Here is a 27,397-nt window from a genome sequence, read left to right as displayed (position 1 = left end):
GTTGTTGTTCAGTTACTTTTCCTAAATTTTTTCTTACTGTTGGCCATCTTGTCATTTTACTGTTCCTTAGATACTGTAAGATTAAATGAAATCAAAGGACATGAAATTCAGAGTTATTTAATTTTTTGTGTATGGTTTTCATTTATTCATTCATTATAGTTACTATCTAAGATACGCCAAACATTGTGCTAAGTGCTTTACATGTATTTTCTCAGTGAATGCTTAAATTTCTTTGAGCAGCAGGTGGTATATTCTCCATTTTATAGATGAGTTAACTGAGGGGGCGAAGCTGGGATTTCAGCTCAGACTGTCTAGCTTCCTGGCCCTGTTCTAAGCTACTTTGTTGTGCTCCATAGACTAATCCTGTAATGGGAGGCACACTTGTGATACAGTACAGTGATCAAAGTGCCATGCTGTAAGGAAGAAATTCTGGCAGGTTTCAGGGAGGTGAGATTGAAGCTGTGGTTTTTAATGAAGTGTTGAGTTACCCTATGAATTGCTTTGTTGAAGAAACTGGGTCATCTGTCCTATATAGCATTGCTCATGGACTGGCTTTTCATGATCACATCTCCATGATGCTCTTCTGTGTCCCACATTTTTTGTTTTAATTGGAAGATCTAGAGGCTTGGTCAGATTTAAGCGCAGGCTTTTGGGCCAGATGACTTGATAGGTACACTTATTTTCTGTGCTTTTTCTTATATGTTACCATGACATTGAAAGTTGGAAAGCTGGATGGCTCACCGGATATAGATATAAATATTCTAAAGGATTAAGGTCTTAGATAATGTGTTTGGTCAGCTGTTATCTGGTTTATCTTCATTTCAATTCAGCTGCAGTGTAAAACAAGTTTTTAGTAATAAAACTTACAGTTTTATTAAATACTCTTCTGAGTATTTTTTCACATCCTAGTATTTTTCAAAATCCTAGGCTGAAATTTCGTAGTATTTTCTTAATTCTAGCACAGTGTTTTCTTAATTCTAGGAAGATAATATGATATGGATGAAATTGTATTTCATTCAAACACAAAGAAAAAGAAAGTTGGAATTTTATCTGTTTTTAATGATAGTGACACCAGGTAAAGAATATACGTTGCTATCTTTATTAGTACTGGAGAAAGTGGTTGAAAAATGGAAAATTGGTGATATACTCGCATGGTGGGTAACTCTGGAGTCTGTAAGTTTCTATGGTTAAATCTGCCACATTTACATCATTGAGCTGGGACCTGGCACAGAATAAGTGCCAGAATTTTGCCAAGTATCATTTGTTGTTTGAGTCCTAAAATTACTGCAGTTCTCTGTTGGACTGTTAGTGAAAAAGGGCAAATTTTAGTATTGTGTGAAATGTGGAAGGGATCCAGGTGATGGCAGGGTTTTTGTTGTTGTTGTTGTAGTGTGGCTTTTGAAGCTCTTGGAGAAATACAAGTGACCAGTATTCAGGTGACACAGAGGGCACATGCGCAGGCCGGCGTGACAGGTCTGTGTGCTAAGAAGGCCAGATCACTCATTGCACATCAGATGCGGATGGATGAGGCACCACCCATGCTAGCTCACTATTTACTGTGTTCATATCATGCAGAGAGATTTAAAATATGGTTTCCTTATCGTCTTCACATTCAAAATTATAGTTCTTGACCATCTGTAGCTCTGTTTCATTATTTTTGTTGTATTAATTATCTTGGCTCAAGAATGAGATGTTTGGGGCGCCTGGGTGGCTCAGTGGGTTAAGCCGCTGCCTTCGGCTCAGGTCATGATCTCAGGGTCCTGGGATCAAGTCCCGCATCAGGCTCTCTGCTCAGCAGGGAGCCTGCTTCCCTCTCTCTCTCTCTGCCTGCCTCTCCATCTACTTGTGGTTTCTCTCTGTCAAATAAATAAATAAAATCTTAAAAAAAAAAAATGTTTAACATAAGGAAAATTTTCAGGTATTGAGGCCTGTCTCCACTTCTTAATTTTAATCATCTAGAGTGGAAACACATTTACATGTGGTCTATCCTGATTCATACAGAGCTCACTGGTTATAATTTACATATTTTCATAGCTTGGGGATGTCATCTTCTGCTGCATTTGGGGCTAATTGTGAGGCTCTGAGTTATTTGTCCCTTCTGATGTTTTCAGATGACTACTTTCTCCGTTCTTGACCTTTTTGTTGGTGGTGGCAACAGTGGTGATGGTGTGTGTTCCCTTTATCACTGATAAATGTGACGGGATTATCAGAGTATTAGTCTCTAGAAATCTCTCCTTGCTTCTGTTTTACATTTAATATGGAGAAAACATAAGCAAATTTCTGAGCATTCTATTTAAGGTTTGAGTGTAGGTGACTGGAGCTTTTGTTGTGGGATTGATTGGCAGTTTGGGTGCTGTAGGAATCCTTTTCTCTCTTGCTTTCCGGGTCCCAGCTGTGTCCTGCTTAGTTGCGATGGCTGAAGAATAGCACAGACAGAAGTGAGCTAGAGCACTGTACTGCACTGTGACATTTCTTTACCCCCACCTTCTCTCAGCTTGTTCCATTGACTTACTTCTTTTCTCCATCTTCCCGCCCCTGAACGCACTTTCTGCTGTTATCTCTGCTAACGTTCCTTTTAAATGAGCTTTTCATGTTTATGTAATACAACTTCATGTTTCTACTTTTCTTCCTTTTATTTTGATCTTTTTGCACTTTACCCTTTTTTTTTTTTAAGATTTTATTTATTCATTTGAAAAGAGAGACACAGCGATAGAGGGAACACAAGCAGGGGTAGGGGGAGAGGGAGAAGCAGGCTTCCCGCCAACCCGGGAGCCTGATGCGGGCCTTGATCCCAGAACTCTGGGATCATGACCTGAGCTGAAGGGAGACATTTAATGACTGAGCCACCCAGGCGCCCCTGTGCTTTACATTTTATTTTAGATTTTTTTTCCCTGTAATTTTCCCCCCTACCCCTTTTTATTTGGTATATTTTTGTTTGCTTGTTTTGGGGTTAAGATAGCATTTAGAACAACTTACCCAATATTTGTACTTTAAACTTGAAATATTTCTTGATTAGATTTTTCAGGTCTCTCTTAAGAGAGTTTCTGTCCCCAGCGAGCGCTCATTTATAGAAATAATTCACTGTTATAGCCATTAGGGACTATATCCTAGATTCACAGTTAACTAGGGTCAGATACTAAATACCAGTGATTTATAGGAAGAGCACAGACTTTAATTATAAGCAAGATCAAAACTCAGTAATGTCAGAAACCCTAAAAATAACTCAGAGGACAAAATGTATAGGCTGTAAAGCCCATTATTTATGATTTGTCATTTAATTGTCATTTAATTGATGTGATTTATTCACTTTGTCCAATTCTGCTGTTTTCTAAGAAACTTAGTCTCTTATTCAGACGTCATCTGTCTTGCATTAAAAGATAGGAGCAGATGATTCATGTAGTTGATTTTTAAATTCTTTAAAAACCTGGTGCTACCATTTGAAGGATGGTCTAACAGTGTATATCAGGAAGGCTGTAAAAATACCCATATCCACTGACTCAGTCTATTTCTTGAGTTTATCCAGAGGAATTAATCAGAGTGCACTCTAAATTTTATGTATATTTGTTATGGCATTTTTTAATCATAGGTGAAAACTTGAGACTGTGCAAAACTCAGAGCTCAGTTCTAGCAGGATCCCCACATGACTGCCGACTGCCTATATTGTTCTCAAAAATAGGTTTCACATCAAAATGCATAAATGTAATATAGTTTTAGACAAAAATTTGTTATGCACCTAGAAAAAGAAAGAAATAGTATACCAAAATGATAACAGGTATTTTTTCTGGGTTGTAGCATAAGGATGTCTTTGTGGTTTTGATAGACCACACTTTGAGTAGCTGGAGAAAAGATGATCTGAGCTGCTGCTTGTGCTCAGAACTGGCAGTTCTCACCGGATTCCCATCACTTGCTCCCTTGCTGTTGCACTAACAGACTGTAGAGAGGCCATCCTTTGCAGCTATAATTAAACGGATCCACCCATTCAAAATTTAGCCTCCTTTGCAATAGTCTCTCCACTGCCTGTCACTGCAGAATTCCCCCAGCTGGTTTCTGCTAACCATCCCTTCTCGTCATTAGACAGAAATGATGGGTGAATCTCAGTGAGTGAGGTTCACATTTGCATTTCTCCTATAACCAAAATGTTCTAGAACCAGAAGCAAGTAAGAAATAAGTCCTAAATCAGTATTTTATCAATAAGAAGAGAAAGAAAAACAAAACCAAGGGAGGACTTGAGACTTGTCTAAAGTAGTTACTGGCCGAGTCAGCTCCGCAGAGAGGCCCAAGGCGTGCTGACTCCTATCCTTCAGCCTTGCTCTGACTTCATGAAGGATGTAGGAATATTCATGAGTTTGGGAATAAAATATTCACTTGGATTTGGTTACATATAGGTATTTATAAGCATGCAGATGTATATACATGTTTTTGTGGGTTAGATTACTTAGTTGGTAGAAAGATGATAGGTGGGGAGAGTCAGTTACCAAAGAAAGCTAACATATAAAAGAAAACGGTATTCCGTTTATAGACTTCGCTTTATTGTAAACAACCCTATCATCTTACAAAAGTAAGTGATCCGTGATGGGGGGAGAAGAAAGTGTTGATAGATGCAGTGAGTAAAACCAGGGTCATTATCACCAGAAGAAGAAAAAAAAATGGAAACATATGTGATGATGGTAGAATGGTAGCATTATTTTGCCATTACACAAAGGAAGGAATATTTTTTTAAAGTGTGTATACATAAGTCTGAGGGACTTGATTGTGGGTTTTTCACAAGGGAGAAAGCCTACATTTTTTTTCTGGAAACAACTAATGGGGAATTAGCATACCTTCTTTCAGAGGTGTATAAATAGAAAGAGAATTACTGGGGAAATTAATCAGAGTTCTGGGGGGAAATTTATTCCCTTGATGCCAGAAGGGTTGAGGGCTTTAATCAGAGAATTAGTTAAATTTTTTTATTAAATTTTATTGTCTTTTATTTATTTCTTTAGTGAGATCTTTTTATTTGTGTGTAGTAAATCACACCAGCTTTCATTGTTATACTTCATTTAAGATAAAAAAATATTAGCAGGAATTTTATACTGTTTTTCTTACAGATAAAAGAAGCCTAATCTTTTTAAAAAAATACTGTTGTAAACCAGTAACTCTGGAAATAATAAGTCACTATGCCTTCAATTTGTGTTCTAGACGTATTTCTCTTATTAAATCAAACAAAGAAACACGTTTCTGCTTGTTCTCTTGTAAATGTAATGTGGCCCTATTAAGTTATAGTTTCTTTTTTAAGGAATTTTTAAAAAACTGGATACTCTGAATATATTATTTAGCATGGTAACCAAGTGTAACAGAAAGTAATACTTTTTTGAGGGGAATGTTAGTCATTTTATCGTCCAGTCACTCCCTTTTATTCCTCTGAATGAGTCAGGTGTTGATTTGTTGGTGTGGATGTACACACAGATGTTTTTGTGGTTGTGAAACCGTAGATACATGTATTTATGTACTGGGTAGCATTAGTTTCCTGTCTTGAATATTTCTACCATTTAGTTAGTGAGCACAATGTAATCACATGCTAATTTATCAGTTATGAATACATTGGGTGACAACAAAAAACTAACAGTGGCCGAAACACACTGGGATTTATTTTTCTCCCATAAAAATAAGCCCAGAGCCTGGTGAGTCAGAGTTGGTCCCATGACTCAAGGATGTCATCATACACTCAGGTTCCATCCTCTTGTTTTGCTCACCATGTGGCTTTCCTTTTTACGACTAAGTGATCGCTGGATGGGCCTCACATTCCCTTTCCAGGCAGACAGAAGAGAGAAATGCTTCCGTCAGGAAAGCAGAAGCATTCCCAGAAATCCACTTTGGGGTTACATTGTATAAAAGAGACTGGGAAGTCATTTTTTTCAGTGGAGCACATTGCCGTTCTCGGCACAGGGTTCAGCTGGGGAGCCAGCAGGGGAAAAGAGACAATGAGTCGTAGGCACCTAGCCACATCTCCTACGGACTCTTTTTTTCATTCAGGTTATTTTCCTCCTTGTAAGAATAGCACCCAGTTATTCAAAAATGAAATCACCATGTGCTCCCCTCCTTAAGGGCATCAATTCTTCACATACTTGGCAATATCTTCAAAGCTCTGTATCTTGAGCTGTGGCCCTGCAGGCTGGTTCTACCTGGACATCTGCTGGTTGGTTCAAATACACTTATGTACAAAGCTGAATATCTTTATCTTCTTCTTCTTCTTGGTTGGTTCAAATACACTTACGTACAAAGCTAAATATCTTTATCTTCTTCTTCTTCTTCTTCTTTTTTTTTTCCCCCCAGTCAGGGTTGTCAGTATTTTCCCATACTAGAAACTTAGAATAATCCTAACTTCTTAAATTCCTCTTATGCCCTAACCCAACCTGCCATCAGTTTCCTGCATTGAAATATCTTGGAGGTGACACCCCCTCCCCACACTGTCACCGCTGAAGTTCACACACTCGCTACCTCATTTGTGCATTATTCACAGGGTTTACTAGCTGATTTCTCCAATCCTGTTCTTCCTCTTTTATCCATTTTGCTCGTCATTAAGAGTCCAATTTTATTAAAACTTAGTTTTCTGAAATATTTCTCCCCTATGTAAGAGTTTCTAAACCAAATTCAGAGTGCTTTCCTCTTTAAGTTTTCTTTCATAGCAGATATTTTTCTTAGTCTGTCCTTTTTTTTTTTTTTTTTAAGATTTTATTTATTTATTTGACAGAGAGAGACAGTGAGAAAGCAAACACAAGCAGGGGAAGAGGGAGAGGGAGAAGCAGGCTTCCTACCAAGCAGGGAATCTGATGCAGGGCTCAATCCTCGGACGCTGGGATCATGACCTGAGCTGAAGGCAGATGCTTAATGACTGAGCCACCTAGACACCCCTCTTACTCTGTCTTTATTTCCTTTTATTTCTCAATCTAAATTAACTTTCTTGTTGAAGAATGCACTTAGTGCACTGTTTCCTGCTTACCTCCCCTAACAAATCTAAGTGTCCATAGACGGTTTCCTCCTCTTTTCTGGTTGTGTCCTCCAGCGCCCACCTCCAACCTGTTTTGATCTCAAGATTCCAAGTTTTACCTTTCAAGGCCTAGCTTCTGAATTCCTTTCTTTTTGAACTTTCTTGGCAATTCCTGCCTCTGTGTTTTTGTAGTTGTTCTAAACTATGTTTTGAAAAAGCTGTGCGGTATGATGGGATTTCTTTGGAGTTAGAGAAGTATAGCTTTTAGATCTTGACTTAGGTACTTACCAACTTTTTTGCCTTAAGCAAATTGACCTTTCTAAGGTAGTTTCTTTATCTATAAAATTTAAGTAATCGCATGTACACACATACATCATTTACCATTTTATGAGGTAATGTTTAGTAATGTATAGTTACACTTAGTGTTAGGGATTGTTGCTTGAAAACAAAACCCCAGGATAGTAGTGTCTTAAACAAAGAAAGAAAGTCGAAGTTTATTTTTCTCCAATATAAAAGAAGTCTCCAGGGGTGCCTGGTTGGCTCAGTGGGTTAAAGCCACTGCCTTTGGCTCAGGTCATGATCCCAGGGTCCTGGGATCTAGCTGCACATCGCGCTTTCTGCTTAGCAAGGAGCCTGCTTCCCTTCCTCTCTCACTGCCTGCCTCTCTGCCTACTTGTGATCTCTGTCAAATAAATAAATAAATAAATAAATAAATAAATAAATCTTTAAAAAAAAAGACGTCTCCAGGTTAGGTAATCCAGAACTGATATGGTAGTTCATCTGGGACCCAGACTTTCTCTACTTTTGTTTTCTATCCTTCTAGAGCATGATTTCTATATCAAAATTGCACTTGCCACATGTTCCAAGGTGGCTGCTGGAGCTCCAGCCATCATAACTACATTTCAGATAGTGAAAAGAGGGAGAGCATGACAGGGCAAAAAGGGCGTGCTTTCCAGCTTAGTCAGCTTTCCTTAACCAGCCTTCTTGGAGTTCCTTCACAGCTCATCTATGGTAGTCTCAATGGCTAGTACTTAGTCACATGACCACTACTTGCTAAAAGGAGGCTGTAAATTTTAATCTCTTAATTATTGGCTACATTGTTGCACAAAATAAAATAAATGTTACTAAGAAACAAGAAAATAATTAATACTGGGTAGGTATAGGCAGCCTTAGCCATGGTTACTTGTGGTAACTTTGTGGTTCTTGACAAATACTGAGGCTTAACAAGTATCTTGATGCCTCTGTTCTTTCTGTTCCACTTAGTGTCAGTTTAGCACTTTATTCCTCTTTGCTTCGTATGTATCTTATTTTTTTCAGTTACACTGAAAGTTTCTTGGGGGCATAAAGACTGTATATCATAATTCTTTGTTGTGTTTCACAACACCTAACAGAGTGCTTGGCACTTGGAGCACATAGGCGAAACTTAATATGTATTTGCTAATTAATTGACTTTATTTTTCACTAGGACCACATAGTTCTTTTAGCCTCTCATTGACTCTCCCCACTCACAATGACTATTTTGTATTTTTTCTTCAACTACAGAGTTGAAGAAATGTATCCTACCTAGGGAGGATACATTACAGGCTTTCATTCCTTTGATAATTTCCTGTTTTTTTTTTAAAGATTCTATTTATTTATTTGACAGAGAGAGACCGTGAGAGAGGGAAACACAAGCGAGGTGGGGGGTAGAAGAGAGAGAGGCAGGCTTCCCACTGAACAGGGAGCCTCATGTGGGGCTCAATCCCAGGACCCCGGGATCATGACCTGAGCTGACAGTAGACATTTAATGACCGAGCCACTGAGGCATCTCAGTTTCCTGTTTTCTAATGCCCCAAAAGTTATTCTGTGGAGTTGATATTCTAATATTTTATCTTTCTTTGGTTAATATATTTAAACTGTATTTGTTTTACACCTAGTGCTTGAAGATAAACACCTCAGATTAAACCTGAGGAAAAATGTATATTTGTATGTAACATATATCAATTACATATATATTTCTAGTATTCTTATTCATCATGAATATATAGAATAAGACTCTTCAAAATGCCACTGTTGGCAAGTCCTCAGGAAATATTTTTCTGTGCATATTTAATTCACTCATGTATAAGAAAGCTCAGTGGTTTGAAAAAAAGCTTGGGTCATATTTCTTTGTCACAGTGATTTTGAGCTGCTAGTGATTTTTCTTTTTCTCCCAACCAATGGATGAGACGAGAGGAAGAATTAACTGGAGAGAAGAGACTCTCTCCAAGAAGATAAAGAAATAGTATTACTGGAAATTTCTTTCCCATCTGCTTGAGTGAGACTTTATGGTAAAAATAAGATCTTATAGTATCAAAGTATCTTGGAATAGAAGAGTTTATAGGAGTTCTTTTTATTCTACTTTGGAACTCACTGAATGGAATATTTTAAACATGCTTTATGCTTCCTTCAAATTTATTCTGTCACAGGTATTCATTACATTATTAGCATATGAATATATAAATAGAATACAATTTCATTCCCCATAACCAATATGCTAATATATTCATACACCCAAACATGCATATGTCTTATATAAACACATATATAAATGCTAAGAGATAAAAGCATGCTGCTACAAATTCTTCTCAGAACAAAGTTAGTTATAAATAAAACAAAAAGTTAAATATCATCCAGTTATGTACACTCAAAAAGAGTAGGTAGGTAGATCTACATGAATGGTTATCTGGCTTGATGTTTAGGTATATATTAAGTGGGTGGGAGAGGGGGCCTGGTCAGTAAAGTAACTGCACAGTATTAATAAGAAGGAGAATACATATTAACTAAAAATTGTAATAGCTTTATGATAATTTTTTATGATAATTTTTAATGATACTTTTTGACTGGTATACAAATGACATAGAGTCATTTATTTATAAAAAGTTGGTATTTCTTTCTAGTTTGACTTTATTTGGTTTTGTTCTCATAGATGTTTTCTCCCAGATGTCAGATTCCAATGGCTTAATGATATTTAGCAAGTTTGACCAGTTTCTGAAGGAAGTTCTGAAGCTCCCAACAGCTGTCTTTGAAGGGCCATCTTTTGGTTACACAGAGCACTCAGTCCGCACCTGTTTTCCACAGCAGGTAAGGACAGTTTTGTAAAATCTAGGACTAGAAGAGCACTCATTCTTCCCTCCACCTTGTATCAGATTTCACCAGATTTGTCCTAGTCTAGAGACATAAAGTCTTGAGCAGGGGAGAAAAAAGACCTTTAAGTGGGAGGGGCATGAAAAAGAGGGCCTATGAAAAATTCTTCTGCGAATTCTGGTTTGGGGGAGAAGGGAGTCTTTCCTGAAAAATGATAACCTATGAAATATTTTTAATTATTAAAATTTTAAAGAAAAGTGTTTAAGATGAAGTGTTTATATTATTGCTACTGGACATACATTACTCTCCTGAATGAGTTCTTTAAGCTGTGAAATACAGGAATTTTGGCATAAAACTCTATACAATACTGGACCGTTTTTTCCTGAGCACTGAAGACAAGGAATGCTACACAGCTCCCAGCTGCCAGCTCAGAATCCCTCAAGGGCACACTGTCGTTTTTATATGAAGGAAAGATAGATTGGGTTTCCTCTTTATTTGTGTGTCCTTGTGCAGTCCTGCCCTTGAGGTTGTATGTGTGAATTCCTGAGATCTTAACTGTGCCTCAAATGACTCCGAGCAGAGTGGATGTTGACTCTGGCTTCATCTATTCCAGTAGACATGCGATAAAAGGAACTTCATGCTAAACTTAGACATTATGAAAAGTGGGGAATTAAGAAAAAGTCTGTTAAAACTAATAAGTAAAAGATTAATGGAAGTAGGATATTAACACAGTCTGAAAGTATCTCCCTATAAGATGTTCATTAATTATAAAAGAGAAATATAGTAACCTTAGAAAGTTACTATGTTGTAATAGAGAAGCTTGTCAGATCCACATTAACCTAGTGATCAAAGTCCCTGTCACCAGTAAAGGAAACAGACTGATATCCCTGCCCCCCGATTGGATGCACTGAGAAGTACCCAGTGTCACTGCTGTGGGCCAGAAAAGCACAAGCCAAGTCTCATCTTCCTTTTCTTGTTTTTCCCAATTTTTTATGTTTAATTTTATTTTTTACAGTTTTATTGAGATGTAATTGATATATAACATTGTAAAAGTTTAAGGTGTGCGATGTAATGATTTGATATTTGTATGTATTACAAAACAGTTATCCACAACAAATTTAATTAACATCTGTCCTGAGTCTCAATTTGAGGAAACATCTGACAAACCCAAATGAAGGGATTTCTACAAAATAACTGACCTGCACACTTAAAAAATGTCAATGTCATGAAAGACCAAAAAAAAAAAAAGGAACCATTCTATGTCCCAGGAGTCTAAGGAGAGAAAATGTCAATGCAGTTTATGATCCAGAATTTTCATTTTGTCATAAAGGACATTATTGGGACATTTGAAAAAAATCTGAATAAATTTTTAGTATTTTGTCATTAAATGTTAATTTACTGATTTTGATATTTATATTAAATTATGTAAGAGAATGTCCTTGTTTTTAAAAAATGTGATCTGAGGTATTTAAGGGCAAAGGGACAACCCTTCTGCGGTGTTAACATTTGAGGAATCTGGGTAAGCGGGAATTTTTTGGATAATCTTCCCATCTTTCTGCAGGTCTAAATTTATTTAAAAATAAGAAGTTAACATATAAAAAGAACAAATCTAAAGGTTTGAGAACTGAAAGCACATTGTAAACTAGATCCTCCTGACTGTGATACTTTGATTCACAAGAGCCAAAACCAAACACACACATACTTTTTTTTACATTTGAAGTTAAGGATTCTTAACTGAAAGTCTGAATTCAGACTTTCAAACAGTATTTTATAGCTTGTTTAGAGATTACTCATTAGCTGTAGCACCAAAAGTGGTACTCATAATACTAGTGAGTTATTTTTACCACGTTCTGAGGAGATATTCTTTCCAAATTTGTATGCACTTGGGCTGATTGTTTTTGTGGAAATTTGTCACCATACATTATTTTTCCCTTTTTGTAAATGACAGTATCAACTTTTAGCATATTAAAAATAGCTGTGTGCCTCAATTTATTCTAATATAGTTAGCACTCCCCTTCCCCCACACTGATATGCATTAAAAATTTTTTAAAAAATTATTATATTTATTAACATATAATGTGTTATTTGACCCAGGGGTACAGGTCTGCTTATCATCAGGCTGACATACTTCACAGCACTCACCATAGCCCAAACCCTCCCCAGTGTCCATGACCCAACCACCTTATCCCTGCCCCCTCATCTCCCAGCAACCCACAGTTTGTTTTGTGAGATTAAGAGTCTCTTATGCATTTTTAAATAATGGGAGGCTGTCCATTCATTGAGGTATGAAAATGCCTGGAAGCAAGGTGAGTGAGGGTGGGTATGATAAAGAAACAGCAACCGGTTTTCATTTAGCATCATCTCACTGCTGCTGCGTTTGTAGTGCCCTGATGTCAAATGGTTGCCCCGCAATACTCTGGGGTAATCTTGTACATGAGGTACGTGTGGCTTTTCGCACAAGATGCTTCCTGAAGGTTAGGCTAAACTTGATCAAGTTCCGGAATGCTACTACTGAATGTCGGAATAGGGAAGGCAATTTATACAAAGATGTGTCCATGAGGAAGGAGCTGTGACTAGTGGGTGACAGTCATGTGGGGTGCCAACCCAAAGTCACCTTAGCTCTATTTGCAATGTGGGAGCTATGAGGAGACTTCAGTATTGGAGCAGAAGTTTGAAATGTCGAAGAATACAAGAATTTCCAACTGTTAATCCTAAGAATGCTTTCTAGAATACTCCAGATTTCCTTATGCCTTTATTGTGAAGCCTTTGAACTCAAGAGCTGACTCTTGCCTCTTTTTTTTTTTTTTAAGATTTTATTTACTTATTTGACAGATAGAGATCACAAGTAGGCAGAGAGGTAGACGAGAGAGAGGGGGAAGCAGGCTCCCCACTGAGCAGAGAGCCTGATGTGGGGCTTGATCCCAGGACCCTGAGATCGTAACCTGAGTTGAAGGCAGATGCTTAACCCACTGAGCCACCCAGGCACCCTTGACTCTTGCTTCTTATTTGCTTCAGATTCTTAGGAAAAAACTCAGTCTTTGTGTTTTTTTCAAGATTTCATTTATTCATTTGAGAGAGAGAGGGCATGAGTTGGGTGGTGGGGCAGAGGGAGAGGCAGTGGGAGAGGGAGAGGGAGACTTCCCGCTGAGCAGGGAGCCTGATGTGGGGCTCAATCCCAGGACCCTGAGATCATGACCTGAGCTCAAGGCAGACGCTTACCCTACTGAGCCACCCAGGTGCCCCCCATTCTGTGTTTTGTTATGTGCCAAATTTGGAAAAGTCAGAGAAGCTTATTTTAGTCTAGAGGGAACTTAAGTCTTCCTTGGTTTGGAGAGATGACCAAAAAAAAAAAAAAAAGCCTTAGAAGAAAAAGTACTTACTGCTAGAATGACCAAAAAAAAAAAAAAAAAAAAAAAGGGAGAGACTTTGAACAAAGTTCCATGCAGCAAGAGTTAAATCCAATGATTTTTGGGTTTCTTTTTGAAATGGTCTTTTCCCATATGGTTTGTTTTACTATGTATGTACTTTTTAAATGCAGAGGAACTCTCACACCCTCCAACGGAGAGAGAACAGTGTCAGTGGGAGGTGGAAATTGCACTGTTGGTTCACAGGCAGTTCCCTAGCATTTTGACGTTCTGGGCTGAGCAAAGAAGTGATCAAAATTAAAGAGAATGTAGGACTCTTTTAAGAAAGAAGTGGCGCTCTTGCAGGCGTACCTTTCTTTAGTGAAAGAAGTGGCTGGTTTGGAGGGTTCATGAGCTGCTTCCTTTTCTGCAGTGTTATGGGGTGAAACTGTGGGTTCAGAGCTAGAGAGGTCAAGACATCCTCTCCTGTCTCACACACCTGTGCTGCAAAAATTGACTGTCAGGGAGCTATCTCCTAGATCCAGTATTTAGTTTAGTTTTTTTTTTTTTTTTAAAGATTTTATTTATTTGACACAGAAAGAGGAAGCGCAAGCAGAGGGAGGAACAAGGAGGTGGAGAAGCAGGCTCCCTGCTGAGCAAGGAGCCCCATGTGGGGCTTGATGTGGGGCTTGTGATACAACTAATCTGTCTTGAAAGTTGTATGCCCTTATCATGAGGAAGGAAAAAAGTATTTCAGGATTTAAGACTGAAAGGTATCATCTGATAGTGACTTTTGTTAATGCCCGTGAAGATTTAATTGTGCTGGTAGTAGTGTTAGTCCTCTGCTCACAAGGGTGCTTGTGTTTAGGTTTGTGCCAACCCTGTTTTTCTCATGTACCTTATTATTTTTAAATCCACGGTTTTGCAGTATGTGCAGTTTTTCAGTAATGTATGCATTGCATTAAAGGAGAAATACTCGAATTTTTTTTAATGATATGAAGAAAATTACATATTTGTTTATTTTAATATAGCCTTAATTCTTTTTTAGAAAACAGTTTTGCAAACTAACCTATAATAAGAGATGTTGGATTACATACTTTTAAAAACACAACAAAGTTAAAAGCATTTATAAGTTAATTCAGCAGAACACATCAACTAGAACTCTCATACAAACCACTTTAGAAGAGGCTCTGGTGTTGGTTTCCTACAGTCCTCAACAGATACCTACTCATGATCTGGCAATTCTACTCTTAAGTTTTTCCCACATGAAAAACAAAACTTATGTGACAAAAAGATTTACAAGGATGCTTTTATCAGCCTCAGAAGCATCTGAGGTGTCCATAATAAACCACTGAAGTAAAGTTAATTCAAGAAATAATGTGTTCAGGGGCGCTGGGTGGCTCAGTTGTTAGGCGTCTGCCTTCAGCTCAGGTCATAATCCCAGTGTCCTGGGATCGAACCCCGCATCAGGGTTCCTGCTGGGCAGGGAGCCTGCTTCTCGCCTTCCCACTCCCCCTGCTTGTGTTCTGTCTCTCACTGTGTCTCTCTCCCTGTCAAATAAATAAATAAAATGTTAAAAAAGAAAAAGAAATAATATGTCTGGGATTTGCTTCAAATTAATCCAGGCTGAAGGAAAGGTGAAAGTATGAATTAAAATTAGTCATAAGGGGTACCTGAGTGGCTCAGTGGGTTAAGTGTCTGCCTTTGGCTCAGGTCATGATCCCAGGATCCTGGGATCGAGTCTCACATCAGGCTTCTTGCTTAGCGGTGAGCTGCTTCCCTTTCCCTCTGCCTGCCACTCCCCCTTATTCTCTTTGACAAATAAATAAAATCTTAAAAAAAAATCAGTCATATGTTGAGAATTGTTGAAGCTGGGTGATAAGCATATTATACTATTCTTTCTACTTTAGTAAATTTAAAAGATTTAATAGAAAAATTAATTCTAGTTGTAAATTTGTGATCGTGATCATTGTCTGAATAAAGCACAGTATTAACATAGTACCTCAAGTCTAATATTTTGGTGAGTAGACCAAATATATTGATTCTTTAGTGGTTATTTATTTATTGTTAAATATTTTATTTATTTATTTGAGATAGAGAGCTCGTGAGGTTGGGGGAGAAGCAGTGGGGGAGGGAGAGGGAGAGAATCTCAAGCAGACTCTGCTGTGAGAGTGGGGCCCGATGGAGGGCTTGATCCCATGACCCTGAGATCATGACGTGACCCGAAACTGAGTGGGTGCCTAACGGACTGAGCTCTTGATTCTTCTGTGGTTATAAACTAAAACTGACTTTAGAGACTTAAAGTTATTAAAAACAAGCAGCAAATAGCAATATTTAAAATTTCTCCCCAGTTTTTCTAAACTTCAGAGTTTAGGGATAAATTTTGTTTCTCCTTAAAAAGATGATGGCTATAAAAAAAAAAGATGATTGCTATTTGTTGTATTATGTATTTTGTAGGTTTGTATTGACTTTAGTTTGAAGTGTTCAGTCTGTCTTGAGAGGATTTTATTTATTTATTTATTTATTTTTAAAGATTTTATTTATTTATTTGACAGACAGAGATCACAAGTAGGCAGAGAGGCAGGCACAGAGAGAGAGAGAGAGAGAGAGAGAGAGGAGGAAGCAGGCTCCCTGCAGAGCAGAGAGCCCAATGTGGGGCTCGATCCCAGGACCCTGGGATCATGACCTGAGCTGAAGGCAGAGGCTTCAACCCACTGAGCCACCCAGGCGCCCCAAAGATTTTTTTTAAAATTTATTTATCAGAGGGGGGGTAGAGAGCGAGCACAGGCAGACAGAATGGCAGGCAGAGGCAGAGGGAGAAGCAGGCTCCCTGCTGAACAAGGAGCCCGATGTGGGACTCGATCCCAGGATGCTGGGATCATGACCTGAGCTGAAGGCAGCTGCTTAACCAACCGAGCCACCCAGGCGTCCCAAGGATTTTATTTATTTTTAAATTTTTTTTTAAATGTATGATTTTTTTAAAAAGGTGAGTTGGGACAGAGGGAGAGGGAGAGAGAGATCTTAAGCAAGCTCCATACCCAGCATGGAATCCGCCGTAGGGCTTGATCTCACTGACCCTGAGATCATGACCTAAGTAAAATCAAGAGTCAGAGGCTTAACTGACTGAGCCACCCAGGCACCCCTCACCCTGTGGAGGATTTTATTTTATTCTTTTATTTATTCTTTTAAAAAAGATTTTATTTATTTATTTGACAGATTACAAGTAGGCAGAGAGGCAGGCAGAGAAAGAGGGGGAAGCAGGCTCCCTGCTGAGCAGAGAGCCTGATGCAGGGCTTGATCCCAGGATCCTGAGATCATGACTTGAGCCGAAGGCAGAGGCTCAACCCACTGAGCCATCCAGGTGCCTCCCTGCAGAGCATTTTAAATTTGATGTCTGTCTTTATGGAAGACTGAATAAGTACAGTAGGGGAAAGAGGGAGATGATGAAGTAGAGACAATTTTTCACTCAGTGTTGCAGGGCTCTCCTTGATTCAGAGGGAGGTGGGAAAGGGTAGTGACGCGATTACATTCTTGCCGGTGGATTTTTCAGAATAGCAACAGTATTTCTCATGCCTGGAGATGTCTGACTCTTTGACTAGCATTATCATCTTCCGCCCTCCGCCAAAATGACTTTAATTCCCACTCTATCTTTGAAGTGGGACACTTTCTGGATGTTCTGACCTTGTTTTCCTGGACATTGAATAGTTTAGGAAGAACTGCCTGACACATGTATATGTGTATTTCATAGGAATTCTAATTAGGCAGATTTTACTGTCTCCGTCAGCAGGCCCTCATTACCATGATGATCTAGTTGGGTTATTACCACGTTGCATTGATTTGAAGAGCTTCTTTCACACCTTATCATCCCTGATATAGAGATACTTCATGTGGCCAAGGGGATCTTACAGTTGCAGTTGACCGGCAGTGGTTATGCTGGGTTGTCTTTTCTTGCACGTGTGTGAACTTGACCTTCTCTTTCTTCAACAGAGGCCCTTGTATTTTATGCTTGTATTTGATGCTCTGAATCTTTCAATGGAGGATTAATTGTTCCTCTTCTGCATTCCCATGGCATGTCATATCTAGCTCACTTATGCCCTGAGGCGATGCTCCTTGATCTTCGGCTTTATATCCCCGTGACTAACAATGTCTGGAAAATGATCGATGCTTACTAGAAATTTGTTGGTTTAAATGATTTAAATTAAATGTTGGCATGAGAAAGTGTCTTTGACTTGAATTCTGATTCAAAGCTTAAACCTCATGGATGTACCTGCAACCTTGTTGTTTTCATTGACATTTTTATTCCATGATTTTCTCAAATGAAACAGTCCTTGCAATGAGGAAAATCAAGTATTTCAGGAGTTCTGGAGTTCCCCCATGTTTTAGCTACATTATATAACAATATTTCTAATAAATAATAGGATAGCAACATTATATTGTTGTGTCTCTACAGAGTTCTTTAATTTTGGAAGTAAATTTGTGATATGGACAAACTCCGTGTCTAATAGTAATCAAAAGGTTAACCCATAGCACTGGTCCTATAACCAGTTAATGTATGTTTGTCCTGGTTGGATGAGATATTTATTTATTTATTTATTTGAGAAGCGAGACAATGAAAGAGAGCATTAGAGAGGAGAAGCACCTCCCTGTGCAGCTGGGAGCCCGATGTGGGACTTGATCCTAGTACTCCAGGATCATGACCTAAGCCGAAGGCAGTTTCTCAACCAAACTGAGCCAACCAGGTGCCCCGGGACAGGGTATATCTAACTCTGCACAGAAGCTTGTATAAAAATATTTTTCATTGGGAAGATTTAAAAAATGTTTTCAAGTTTATTAGCTATGTGTCATACGTGGTTTAATTGATTATCAAGTAAGTTAAGGCAATGGGTAATACTTAACCTGTCGTCCATAAGGAAATGAGAGTTGATTTTTTTTTAAGATTTTATTTATTTATTTGACATAGAAAGCGAGAGATCACAAGTCAGCAGAGAGGCAGGCAGAGAGAGGGAGAAGCAGGCTCCCTGCTGAGCCGAGAGAGCCCAATCCTAGGACCTTGGACCCTGAGATGATCCCAGCCCTGAGCCACCCAGGCACCCTGAAATGAGAGGTTTTAATGGAAATAACGAGTTGTACCTATGATGATCCAATGCCAAACTAATTGTTTTCTCATGTTACTTTAGTGATACTGGATTTCTCATTTTTAAGAGATGGTCCCTGTCTCCCTTTAAAACAGGGAAAATGTAGTCATGGGTGGAGGGGGGGAGGTGAGAATGGCTCTGGGGTAGGTAGTAAGTGTCAGTATTGGGGCTTAGAATAACAAAGGGCTGGGAAATAGGTGACAAAAAGAAATGCTTACTTCCAAGAGAAGAGATGAGTACACATAAGGATAAAAACAGCCTCAGTGTTTTATAGAGGAAGGCAGAGATAAATCACAGTGTGTCTGCCCAGTGGACCAGGCTGCTGTTAAAATGATTAGAAATGAAGACCTTTGTAGCAAAACAATATTTAATGAAAAGCTAAGTGAAGAAACATATATTTTTGCCTGCCTTATGTATGTAATTACATAGAAGCATATATACATTTGGATAGAAATATAGCAAGACGAGAATTGTGGGAATGTGCATTTTTTTGCAATTTTATTACAAATATTGTGCTGCAAAAATAAGGAGAAATTCCTAGAATGTGTTCAACTCAAGAAGAAAAACCAAAATGAAACAAAAAAGGAGGAAAAGAGAGTCAACCTTTCTTCCGCGCAGTTATTTACCGAATCATGGACTTTTTGAGCTGGGAATTCTATTTCAGCTATTCTCAAACTTTTTGGTCTCAGAGCCTCTTTGCAATAAAAATTATTGAGGACCCTAGAGAGCTTTTGCTTATGTGGGTTATACCTATTGGTATTTCCATACTAGAAATTAAATTTGAGAAATTAAAGATATATATTGTCATTTAAAAATAATGATAGGATGCTTGGGGGCTCAGTTGGTTGGGCATCCAACTCTTGACCTCAGCTCAGGTCTCGATCTTAGGGTTGTGAGTTTAAGCCCTGTGTTGGACTCCACGCTGTGTGGAGCCTACGTGGAAAAAAAAAAATGATAAACTCATTACATGTTAAATAATATATTTTTATGGAAAGTCACTATATATTCCAAAACAAAAATATTTAGCAAGTGTGCCATGGTTTTACATTTTTGCAAATTGCTTTAATATTTGGCTCCATTGAAGACAGCTGGGTTCTCCTACCTGCCTCTCCATTGATTCCATTGTGATATGTTGTTTTGGTTAAAGTATAGAAAGAAATCTGGCCTTACAAAGGGAGGAATGCTTTAGTAGTTTTTTCGGATGATTGTGGAAATGCCATCTTGCTTCTGACGCACCCCACTGTATGAGAGATTAAGAATGAAAAGGACAAATAATGTCTGAGAATTTTTATGAAAACTGTTCTCGCCTCATGGACTCCTTGAAAATGTTTTAGGGACCCACAGGGCAGCTTTTGACCACCCCTTGAGAACCACTGCTCTACCCTTTCAGAGGTAAGAAAACTGAAACCAGAATGTCAAATGATTTCCCCCAAATTACATGGTTTATGGAAGACAGAGTTGTGGGACACAGTTCTTCTTGTTTCATTCCTCATGCTTTTGGAGGACTTCAAATTACAAAATGACCTTGGGACAACTTCTGTAAACTGACCCTGAGTGTTTTTATCAAGGGTTTCTGACATATCAGATGTAATTGTTCCTTTTGATCTTGAAGATTAAAAAAGAAAGTATAATTTAGGCGAATCAAAGCTTTTTAAGAAGAAAAGTTGCATGAGGATTGCAGGTAGACTTGTAGAAATGCAATTTTTAGTATTAGATATAAAATATATAGAAATATTAATTTAAACATACATTTAGTTTTGGTTCCTATCTCTTGCAAGCTAAAAGACTTCGTAGCATCTTCTTTCTCAGTAATTCTATGTAGACACTTTTTGTTAGTTTTGCTTTGTTGCAGTTGTCTGCATCGCCATAATTAGAGGCATTTTCCATATCTGTCCCTCCATTTAAATGTTCGGTGACTTTCTGGTTTTATTTTAAATGTTGCTCACCTGTTCCTCTGAGGTTCCACTGAGGTCTCAGAAACATCAGTGACTTGGATGCCAGAGATGGAAAATACTCCGGAAAACTTTATTTAGCCTTCTTGAGTAGGTATTTTTCAAACCTCACTGCCAGAGCATGGCTTTCTGTAAAGGGCCTTCGGATGGTAACTTCCTACTGTTATGACCCTCAGTCAGCCCTCGTGCTTGCCCCTTCCCTCCCCCGTTCAGCGTTGGGCTCCAATCTCTGTCCTCGATCAGAGGCTTTCCTTCATATTTCTTCATCTCTTTCAAGGTTTTATTGCAAAAGCCTCTTTCTTGCTCTGCTGTCTACTTTATCTTCCCTTTTCTGTTCCCTATTTACCAATTTCTTTTTTTTTTTAAAGATTTTCATTAATAAGAATGATCTCCTTAAATACAGTGGAGTCAAAAGTCATATAGTTGCCAGAAAGATACACAAAAGTCAGTCTGTAGTCCGTCTGTATGATGGGAACCATCGTTGGAGAAGTAGCAGCATGGCAGATGCTGGGGGCAGCCACTCTCCTGACTTATCACCAAAGTGCCTTCCCTCTTTGCTCTGTTCATGGTGAATAGATTCGTGGTAAAAATCACTTATCTTGTCATATGCTGGTGAAATCTTTCAGTCAGCTCTAACCAATTTTATCTTTTCTCCCCCCCCCCCCATATAAAGTAGTTTAAAGTTTTATGGGGAAGCACCTCATTTTGTATATCCTATTATCACCTCAAGAGAAGTGGTGGAACCGAGAACACACTTTTTGGGAGAGACTAAGATGAAATTCTGGGTGCCTTTTGGTGTCCACTTGCCCCTAGTCCTCAGTCCCTACCCCCTGCCTTGGAATGGTGGGACCAGGACTTGGAAAAGTCCTACGCACTTATTGGTCCTGCATTTCCTACTCTCCCATGTCTTCCCTTTTGTCTCTGCCCTTCTTTTGGAATCAAGTTTGAAGTGGGGGCCGAGGTGGCCGAGGTGCAATGACAGAACTCTCACATGTAGTTGTAAAGTGCTCCCTTTCCCTCCTTTTTCCTTTCCTTTCGGAGCTGCAAAGGTGTTTTGTGGGTTAGAGGAAATAAAAAGAGAATTCATCAGTTTGACAATTCTTGAGAATCTCTTCTATCTACATCACATGACTATTTTTTCTAGACTGTTTTCGGATTTTTAATGTCCCTTGGGATGTAATTATGTCGGTGTTTCACAAACAGTGGAAGCTTTGTAGGTATTTGTTTAAAAGAGAAATAAAGACAGAACACAAAAATGTAGTCTAGCTGGGGAGCTGGTATAATGGGGTAGTGCTGGACGTTGGGTGTTCAGACTCTATTTTCATCCTTGTAATTGTCTTTGTGACTGGATCAAATTATTTCACTACTCTGCACTTTAGTTTTCTTTCTGCAAATGAGAAAGTTGTTAAGTGATGTTTAACAGTGTTTGCTCCCCACGTTAGTATTTTTTCAGTGATTACTTATCAAGGGCCTGTCGTGTGCCTGACACTGTTACGAAATGCTGGAAACACAGTAAACAACAAATGGAGTAGTTCCTGCTCTTGCTGATGTTTTATAATGGGGTGTGGGATGTCTGTCTCCCCATCGGTAACAGAAATAGTAATTTGAAGGACAGCTGAGTTCCAGTCCTTGCTTTGTGTCTGATTTAGGTAGGACCTTCCAGGTTATTTATTGCCCCCCTCCAAGATTTATTTATTTATTTGAGAGAGAAAGAGAAACAGAATACAAGCAGGAAAGGGGCAGAGGGAGAGGCGGAGAGAGAATCCCAAGCAGACTCCCCGCTGAGTGCGGAGCTTAATGTGAAACTCAGTTCCACAGCCCCGAGATCATGACCTGAACTGAAATGAGGAGTCAGACGTTCAACCAGCTGAGCCACTCAGGTGCACCAGGACCTTCAGAAGTCATTTAAAATGCTCTTTTCCTTTATTTTCTCATCTGTGATGGGGACAGTGATACCTAAACTATTTACCTTAAACAGTGGTTTTCAGACTCAAAATAATGGGGGCGCCTAGGTGGCTCAGTGGGTTAAGCCTCTGCCTTCGGCTCAGGTCATGATCTCAGGATCCTGGGATCGAGCCCCGCCTGGGGCTCTCTGCTCAGCGGGGAGCCTGCTTCCCCCCTCTCTCTCTGCCTGCCTCTCTGCCTACTTGTGATCTCTCTCTGTGTCAAATAAATAAATAAATAAATAAATAAAAGACTCAAAATAATGTATGCAGAAGTGCATTTGAATACAATAGTAATGTATAGTGTGTTTCAGTTTTATCGTAATGAAAAATACTACTGTATTTTCCTGTAGAATTTCACATGGAATCTTTTTTTTTTTTTTTAAGATTTTATTGATCCATCAGAGAGGGGGGGGGGGAGAGCGAGCACAGGCAGACAGAATGGCAGGCAGAGGCAGAGGGAGAAGCAGGCTCCCTGCTGAGCAAGGAGCCCGATGTGGGACTCGATCCCAGGACGCTGGGATCATGACCTGAGCCGAAGGCAGCTGCTTAACCAACTGAGCCACCCAGGCGTCCCTCACCTGGAATTCTTTACAACTTGGTTGAGTGAATTCTAGATTAACTTAATTTTGGAATTCAGAGATACTTGAAGAATATAAGGTATGTTTGTTTTTCTTCTCTTCACAGAAGAAGATAATGCTAAATATGTTTTTAGACACAATGATGGCCGATCCTCCTCCCCAGTGCCTTGTCTGGCTACCTCTCATGCACAGGCTCGCCCATGTTGAGAATGGTAAGCAGAACTTGGATCATTCAGTCTCTTGTGCTATGGGAAATACAGGAACTGATGGTATTTGTAATGTCCTTAGCTATTACCACTGAAAATTAAAATTGATATTTGCTGTCACTGTGTCCTTTGGATTTGTGATTTTTGCTTTTAAAAGAGGGATTTTTAAAAAACTATATTTATTTATTTGAGACAGAGAGTATGAGCGAGAGAGAGCAAGAGAGCTCAAGCAGTGGGGGAAGGGGAGAGGGTGAAGGAGAAACAGATTCTCCGCTGAGCAGGGAGCCTGATGTGGGACTCAATCCCAGGACCCTGATATCATGACCTGAGCCAAAAGGCAGAGGATTAACCTGCTGATCCACCCAGGTGCCCTTCAAAGGAGGAATATTTATTTCTCAAGGAAAAGTAGGGGAAGGGGGTTTATTACTTAGGATACCAAGAAATAGTAATATTAGGTCATAAAACTTTGTGGTTCAAATTCTGGGTTTTTCCCCACTAAGCATCACTTGAACCCATCTGATTTAGACCTGACTTCCCTTTTTACCTTTAATTTATACTGTTATAAAAAAATTAGATGTATGCAGTATCAAGCACTAACACTAATGATTTTGGAACAGTTTAAAGGAAAATAACTGTGATAGAATTTGGTACTTCACACATCTTCAGTTTCTGCCTTTACTATTTTATCTTGAATTACTCTTGGTACCTTTTTGAGGAATTTGACTTAAATGTTTGTCTTGGTTAGAATTGAAATGGTACTTTTACCTCCAGTAACTTAATTTTTTCTTCTGTTGTTATCAGTTTATCTCCTTGTTTAGGTTGTGTGAGTTTGTTAAAGGAAGGGCTATAGTTTCTTTCTTTCCTTTTTTTTCTTTTAAGATTTTATTTATTTATTTGACAGAGATCACAAGTATGGGGAGAGGCAGGCAGAGAGAGAGGAGGAAGCAGGCTCCCTGCTGAGCAGAGAGCCCAATGTGGGGCTCGATCCCAGGACCCTGGGATCATGACCTGAGCCAAAGGCAAAGGCTTTAACCCACTGAGCCACCCAGGCACCCCAGGGTGGCTGTTTCTTATTCTGCCAAAAAGAACCAGTAAATCTGAGAAGCATGAAAAGGTAGAGCTCCCTTTTTCCCTTTGTAAGGATGAAATGCAGATCCATACTCTGTCTTCTCCCTCTCTCATCTGTACCTTTTGTTTTTAAACCTCTCAGCCTTTTGCGCCACTGTGGCTTTAGTTCACAGGAACCTTAGATTCAGGATTACTTTCTTAAAGGTGTAGAATCTCTTGACTAAAACAGCTAAAAAAAATTTTTTTTAAAGATTTTATTTATTTATTTGACAGAGAGAGAGAGAGACAGTGAGAAAGGGAACACAAGCAGGGGGAGTGGGAGAGAGAGAAGCAGGCTTCCCTCTGAGCAGGGAGCGTGATGTGGGGCTCGATCCCAGGGCCCTGGGGTTATGACGGGGCTGAAGGCAGACACCTAACAACTAAGCCACCCAGGTGCCCCTAGATTGTATAGTTTTAATTTGGAGCACAGATTTCTTTTTAAAGATTTTATTTATTTATTAGAGAGAGAGTGAGTGAAAGAGAGAGCCCATGAGCAGGGGCAGCGAGAGAGGGAGAGGCAGGCTCCCTGCTGAGTAGAGACGACCCCCTGCCCAGGGCTTGATCCCAAGGCCCCAAGATCATAGCCTGAGCAGAAGGCAGATGCTTAACCGACTGAGCCACCTAGGCGCCCCTGGAAAATAAATTTTAGACTGAGAAGGCTTCTTTTTCTTCTTTCCATATGTATTTATCCTCTACGATCCTTATCATACATTTATCATTCTAGTAAACACAAGTTTCATTTTAAAAAAAGAAATCGGTTATTTTCTCAGGTGGATTGGAATGTAACATTCTAACTTGAAAACCTGTTCTCATCTATCATCTTCCCCTTTTATTCTAGTAAATGGCTGGTTCTTTAACTGGGAGACAATTTAGGGGTTTTCGGTTCTAATATTGTTTTCACCTTTGCTTGTTTCTCTGAGGTTTGGTTTTCTCCCGTCTGGACCTTCTTTATCCAAATGAAAATGGCTTCTTTCTGTCTCCTGTCCCCCTCTCCGCCTTCTGCAGTCTTCCACCCCGTGGAGTGCTCCTATTGCCGCTGCGAGAGCATGATGGGCTTCCGGTACCGATGCCAGCAGTGCCACAACTACCAGCTCTGCCAGAACTGCTTCTGGCGTGGCCATGCCAGCGGCCCTCACAGCAACCAACACCAGATGAAGGAGCACTCGTCTTGGGTAATTGCTCTGTGTCTGTCTGTGTCCTCCGACCTTGCCCAGCCTCTGTGGTGACAGTGCCCGCTGCCTCCGGCTGGAGGCCTCGCCAAGGGAGGCTGCAGGGTAGCCCAGCCTTCTGCTCACGATTCTGAACGCAGATACGTTGTGCTGCGTCACCTGGCTTTGTTTGTTTGTTTGTTTGTTTTCACCACTTGATTTTAAAAGGAGAATTTTTAAAGTCCCAGGAGATGGAGATACCATTACAATTTGAAATGGAAAAGTAAGTGAGAAGGGTCTTCTTATTTTAAAATTGTGCAAGCGGTATCCCCTCCAAGCTTACTCTCTGAGCTTTTCTTAAGATTTTAAGTTCTTTTTCTCAAGCATATTTCCTACACGTCTCTAGGTTTTAAATGTTGCAGAGAAGACTGTGTGAACTGAAGGAGTTAAATTTTTATCTCTCTGAAGTGGGGGAAATGTTGTATCTTACAGTTGCCACATTGGTGTCTGTCCTTCCTTCCTTCCTAGATTTTATTTATTTGATGGAGAGAGACCCAGGGAGAGAGAGAACACAAGCAGGGGAGCGGGAGAGGGAGAAGCAGGCTTCCAGTCGAGCAGGGAGACCGACGCAGGGCTGAGTCCCAGGACCCTGGGATCATGATCTGAGCCGAAGGCAGGTGCTTAACCCACTGAGCACCCAGGCGCCCTGGTGTCCTTACTTTCAAAAGCAGTCCTGTAAATAACAATATTTGGGTGGAGGATGTGTGATTTTCCTCTGGTGTTTAGAAATCACCTGACAAGCTTAGCATCAATCATTTTTTTTCTCCTTTCTCAATTTATTTTCAGAATTTTTAAAAAGTCATTCATTTATTTCCAAAAACTCATTTTAAAAACTTTTCCCTCTAGTTTTTATTAATTGGTTGGTTTGTTGGTTGGTTTGCTAAAGGATAGAACAATATATAGGGTCACAGGTATAATTTAGGATTTAGGTTCTTACCTTGGGTCATCCTACTGGACTTTAAGTGTTAGCTTCAGTTATCAGGGTTGTTTTTTTTTTTCTTTCTTTTTTCTTCTAGTTAGCCTTCTTAAAACTTAATCAAGAAAAAAGCCAAGTAAGCTCATATTAAGGATTGGTTTAAAAAACACACACACACACACAACAAATTTCAACCCATGTGTACGCTTTACTTCTTACATCTCTGACACGTTAGAGAAATTTTTTTTTTAATCAGGTTCTCAGTGACACTTAACCATAAAATTTCGTTAAACTGAACATCCTCTCCTGGGTTTTGTTGTGTTGGAAATTCCAGTATTTTTTTGGTTGAGGAGTGATTACTTAAAATTTTTAAACAAGCAATGGAAAAAAATTACAATGTAGTAGGTTCTTCTTCCACTGAATAAAGATAATCTCTAATAGAGATTTCACTGAATAGAAATAATTCAAGTTGTTATTTTTCCCTTTCTTAAAGTACAGGTGTCCCACTTAATTGATTTATTAGTGTTTTTCTCACTGTTTTTTTGTTTAGAGTCTAATTCTCATCACTGAGATAGCTCTTTGCTCTGTTACCATTATAATGATTGGATTCATTGGCATGTTTCTTCTGACAGTTCTCATGCTAGATGTTAGGGGAATAGAGTGGAGAACTTCTTTTTCATCATAGATAGAACTTGCTCATTTATTTAATTTGTAGCCCTTTTAGAAAAGGGGATTTTACTTTTTTTAAAAAAGATAAGTGGCTGAATATTGCCTTATCATTTAAAAACCAGCATTTCATATGCTCTTGAATTTTGACATTGAGTTAAAAAAACATACATCAATGAAAGTACAGAAATCACAAGTGAATTAATTCTTCTACTTCTGCTTGATCCTCACAACACTCTTGTAAAGTAAGCCATGTCCCCATTTGTT

The 27,397-nt window shown here is 39.1% G+C and overlaps 1 protein-coding gene across 12 annotated transcripts in view; it reads left to right on the top strand.

Moving 5' to 3' along the window:
• DTNB (dystrobrevin beta) overlaps positions 1-27,397 on the top strand; it is a 236,288-nt gene that overhangs the window by 60,401 nt on the left and 148,490 nt on the right. For all 12 annotated transcript variants that reach the window (XM_082745106.1, XM_082745101.1, XM_082745109.1 and 9 more), the window contains 3 exons: positions 9,915-10,069; positions 23,134-23,239; positions 25,346-25,512. In XM_082745106.1, the coding sequence (XP_082601232.1) occupies positions 9,915-10,069; positions 23,134-23,239; positions 25,346-25,512 (428 nt within the window). The remainder of the gene's footprint in view (positions 1-9,914; positions 10,070-23,133; positions 23,240-25,345; positions 25,513-27,397) is intronic.

This window comes from Mustela nivalis (assembly GCF_964662115.1).
Source record: "Mustela nivalis genome assembly, chromosome: 8".
Taxonomy (NCBI): domain Eukaryota; kingdom Metazoa; phylum Chordata; class Mammalia; order Carnivora; family Mustelidae; genus Mustela; species Mustela nivalis.
Note: the sequence above shows the minus strand (reverse complement) of the source record. Positions and strands in the feature narration are given on the sequence as shown.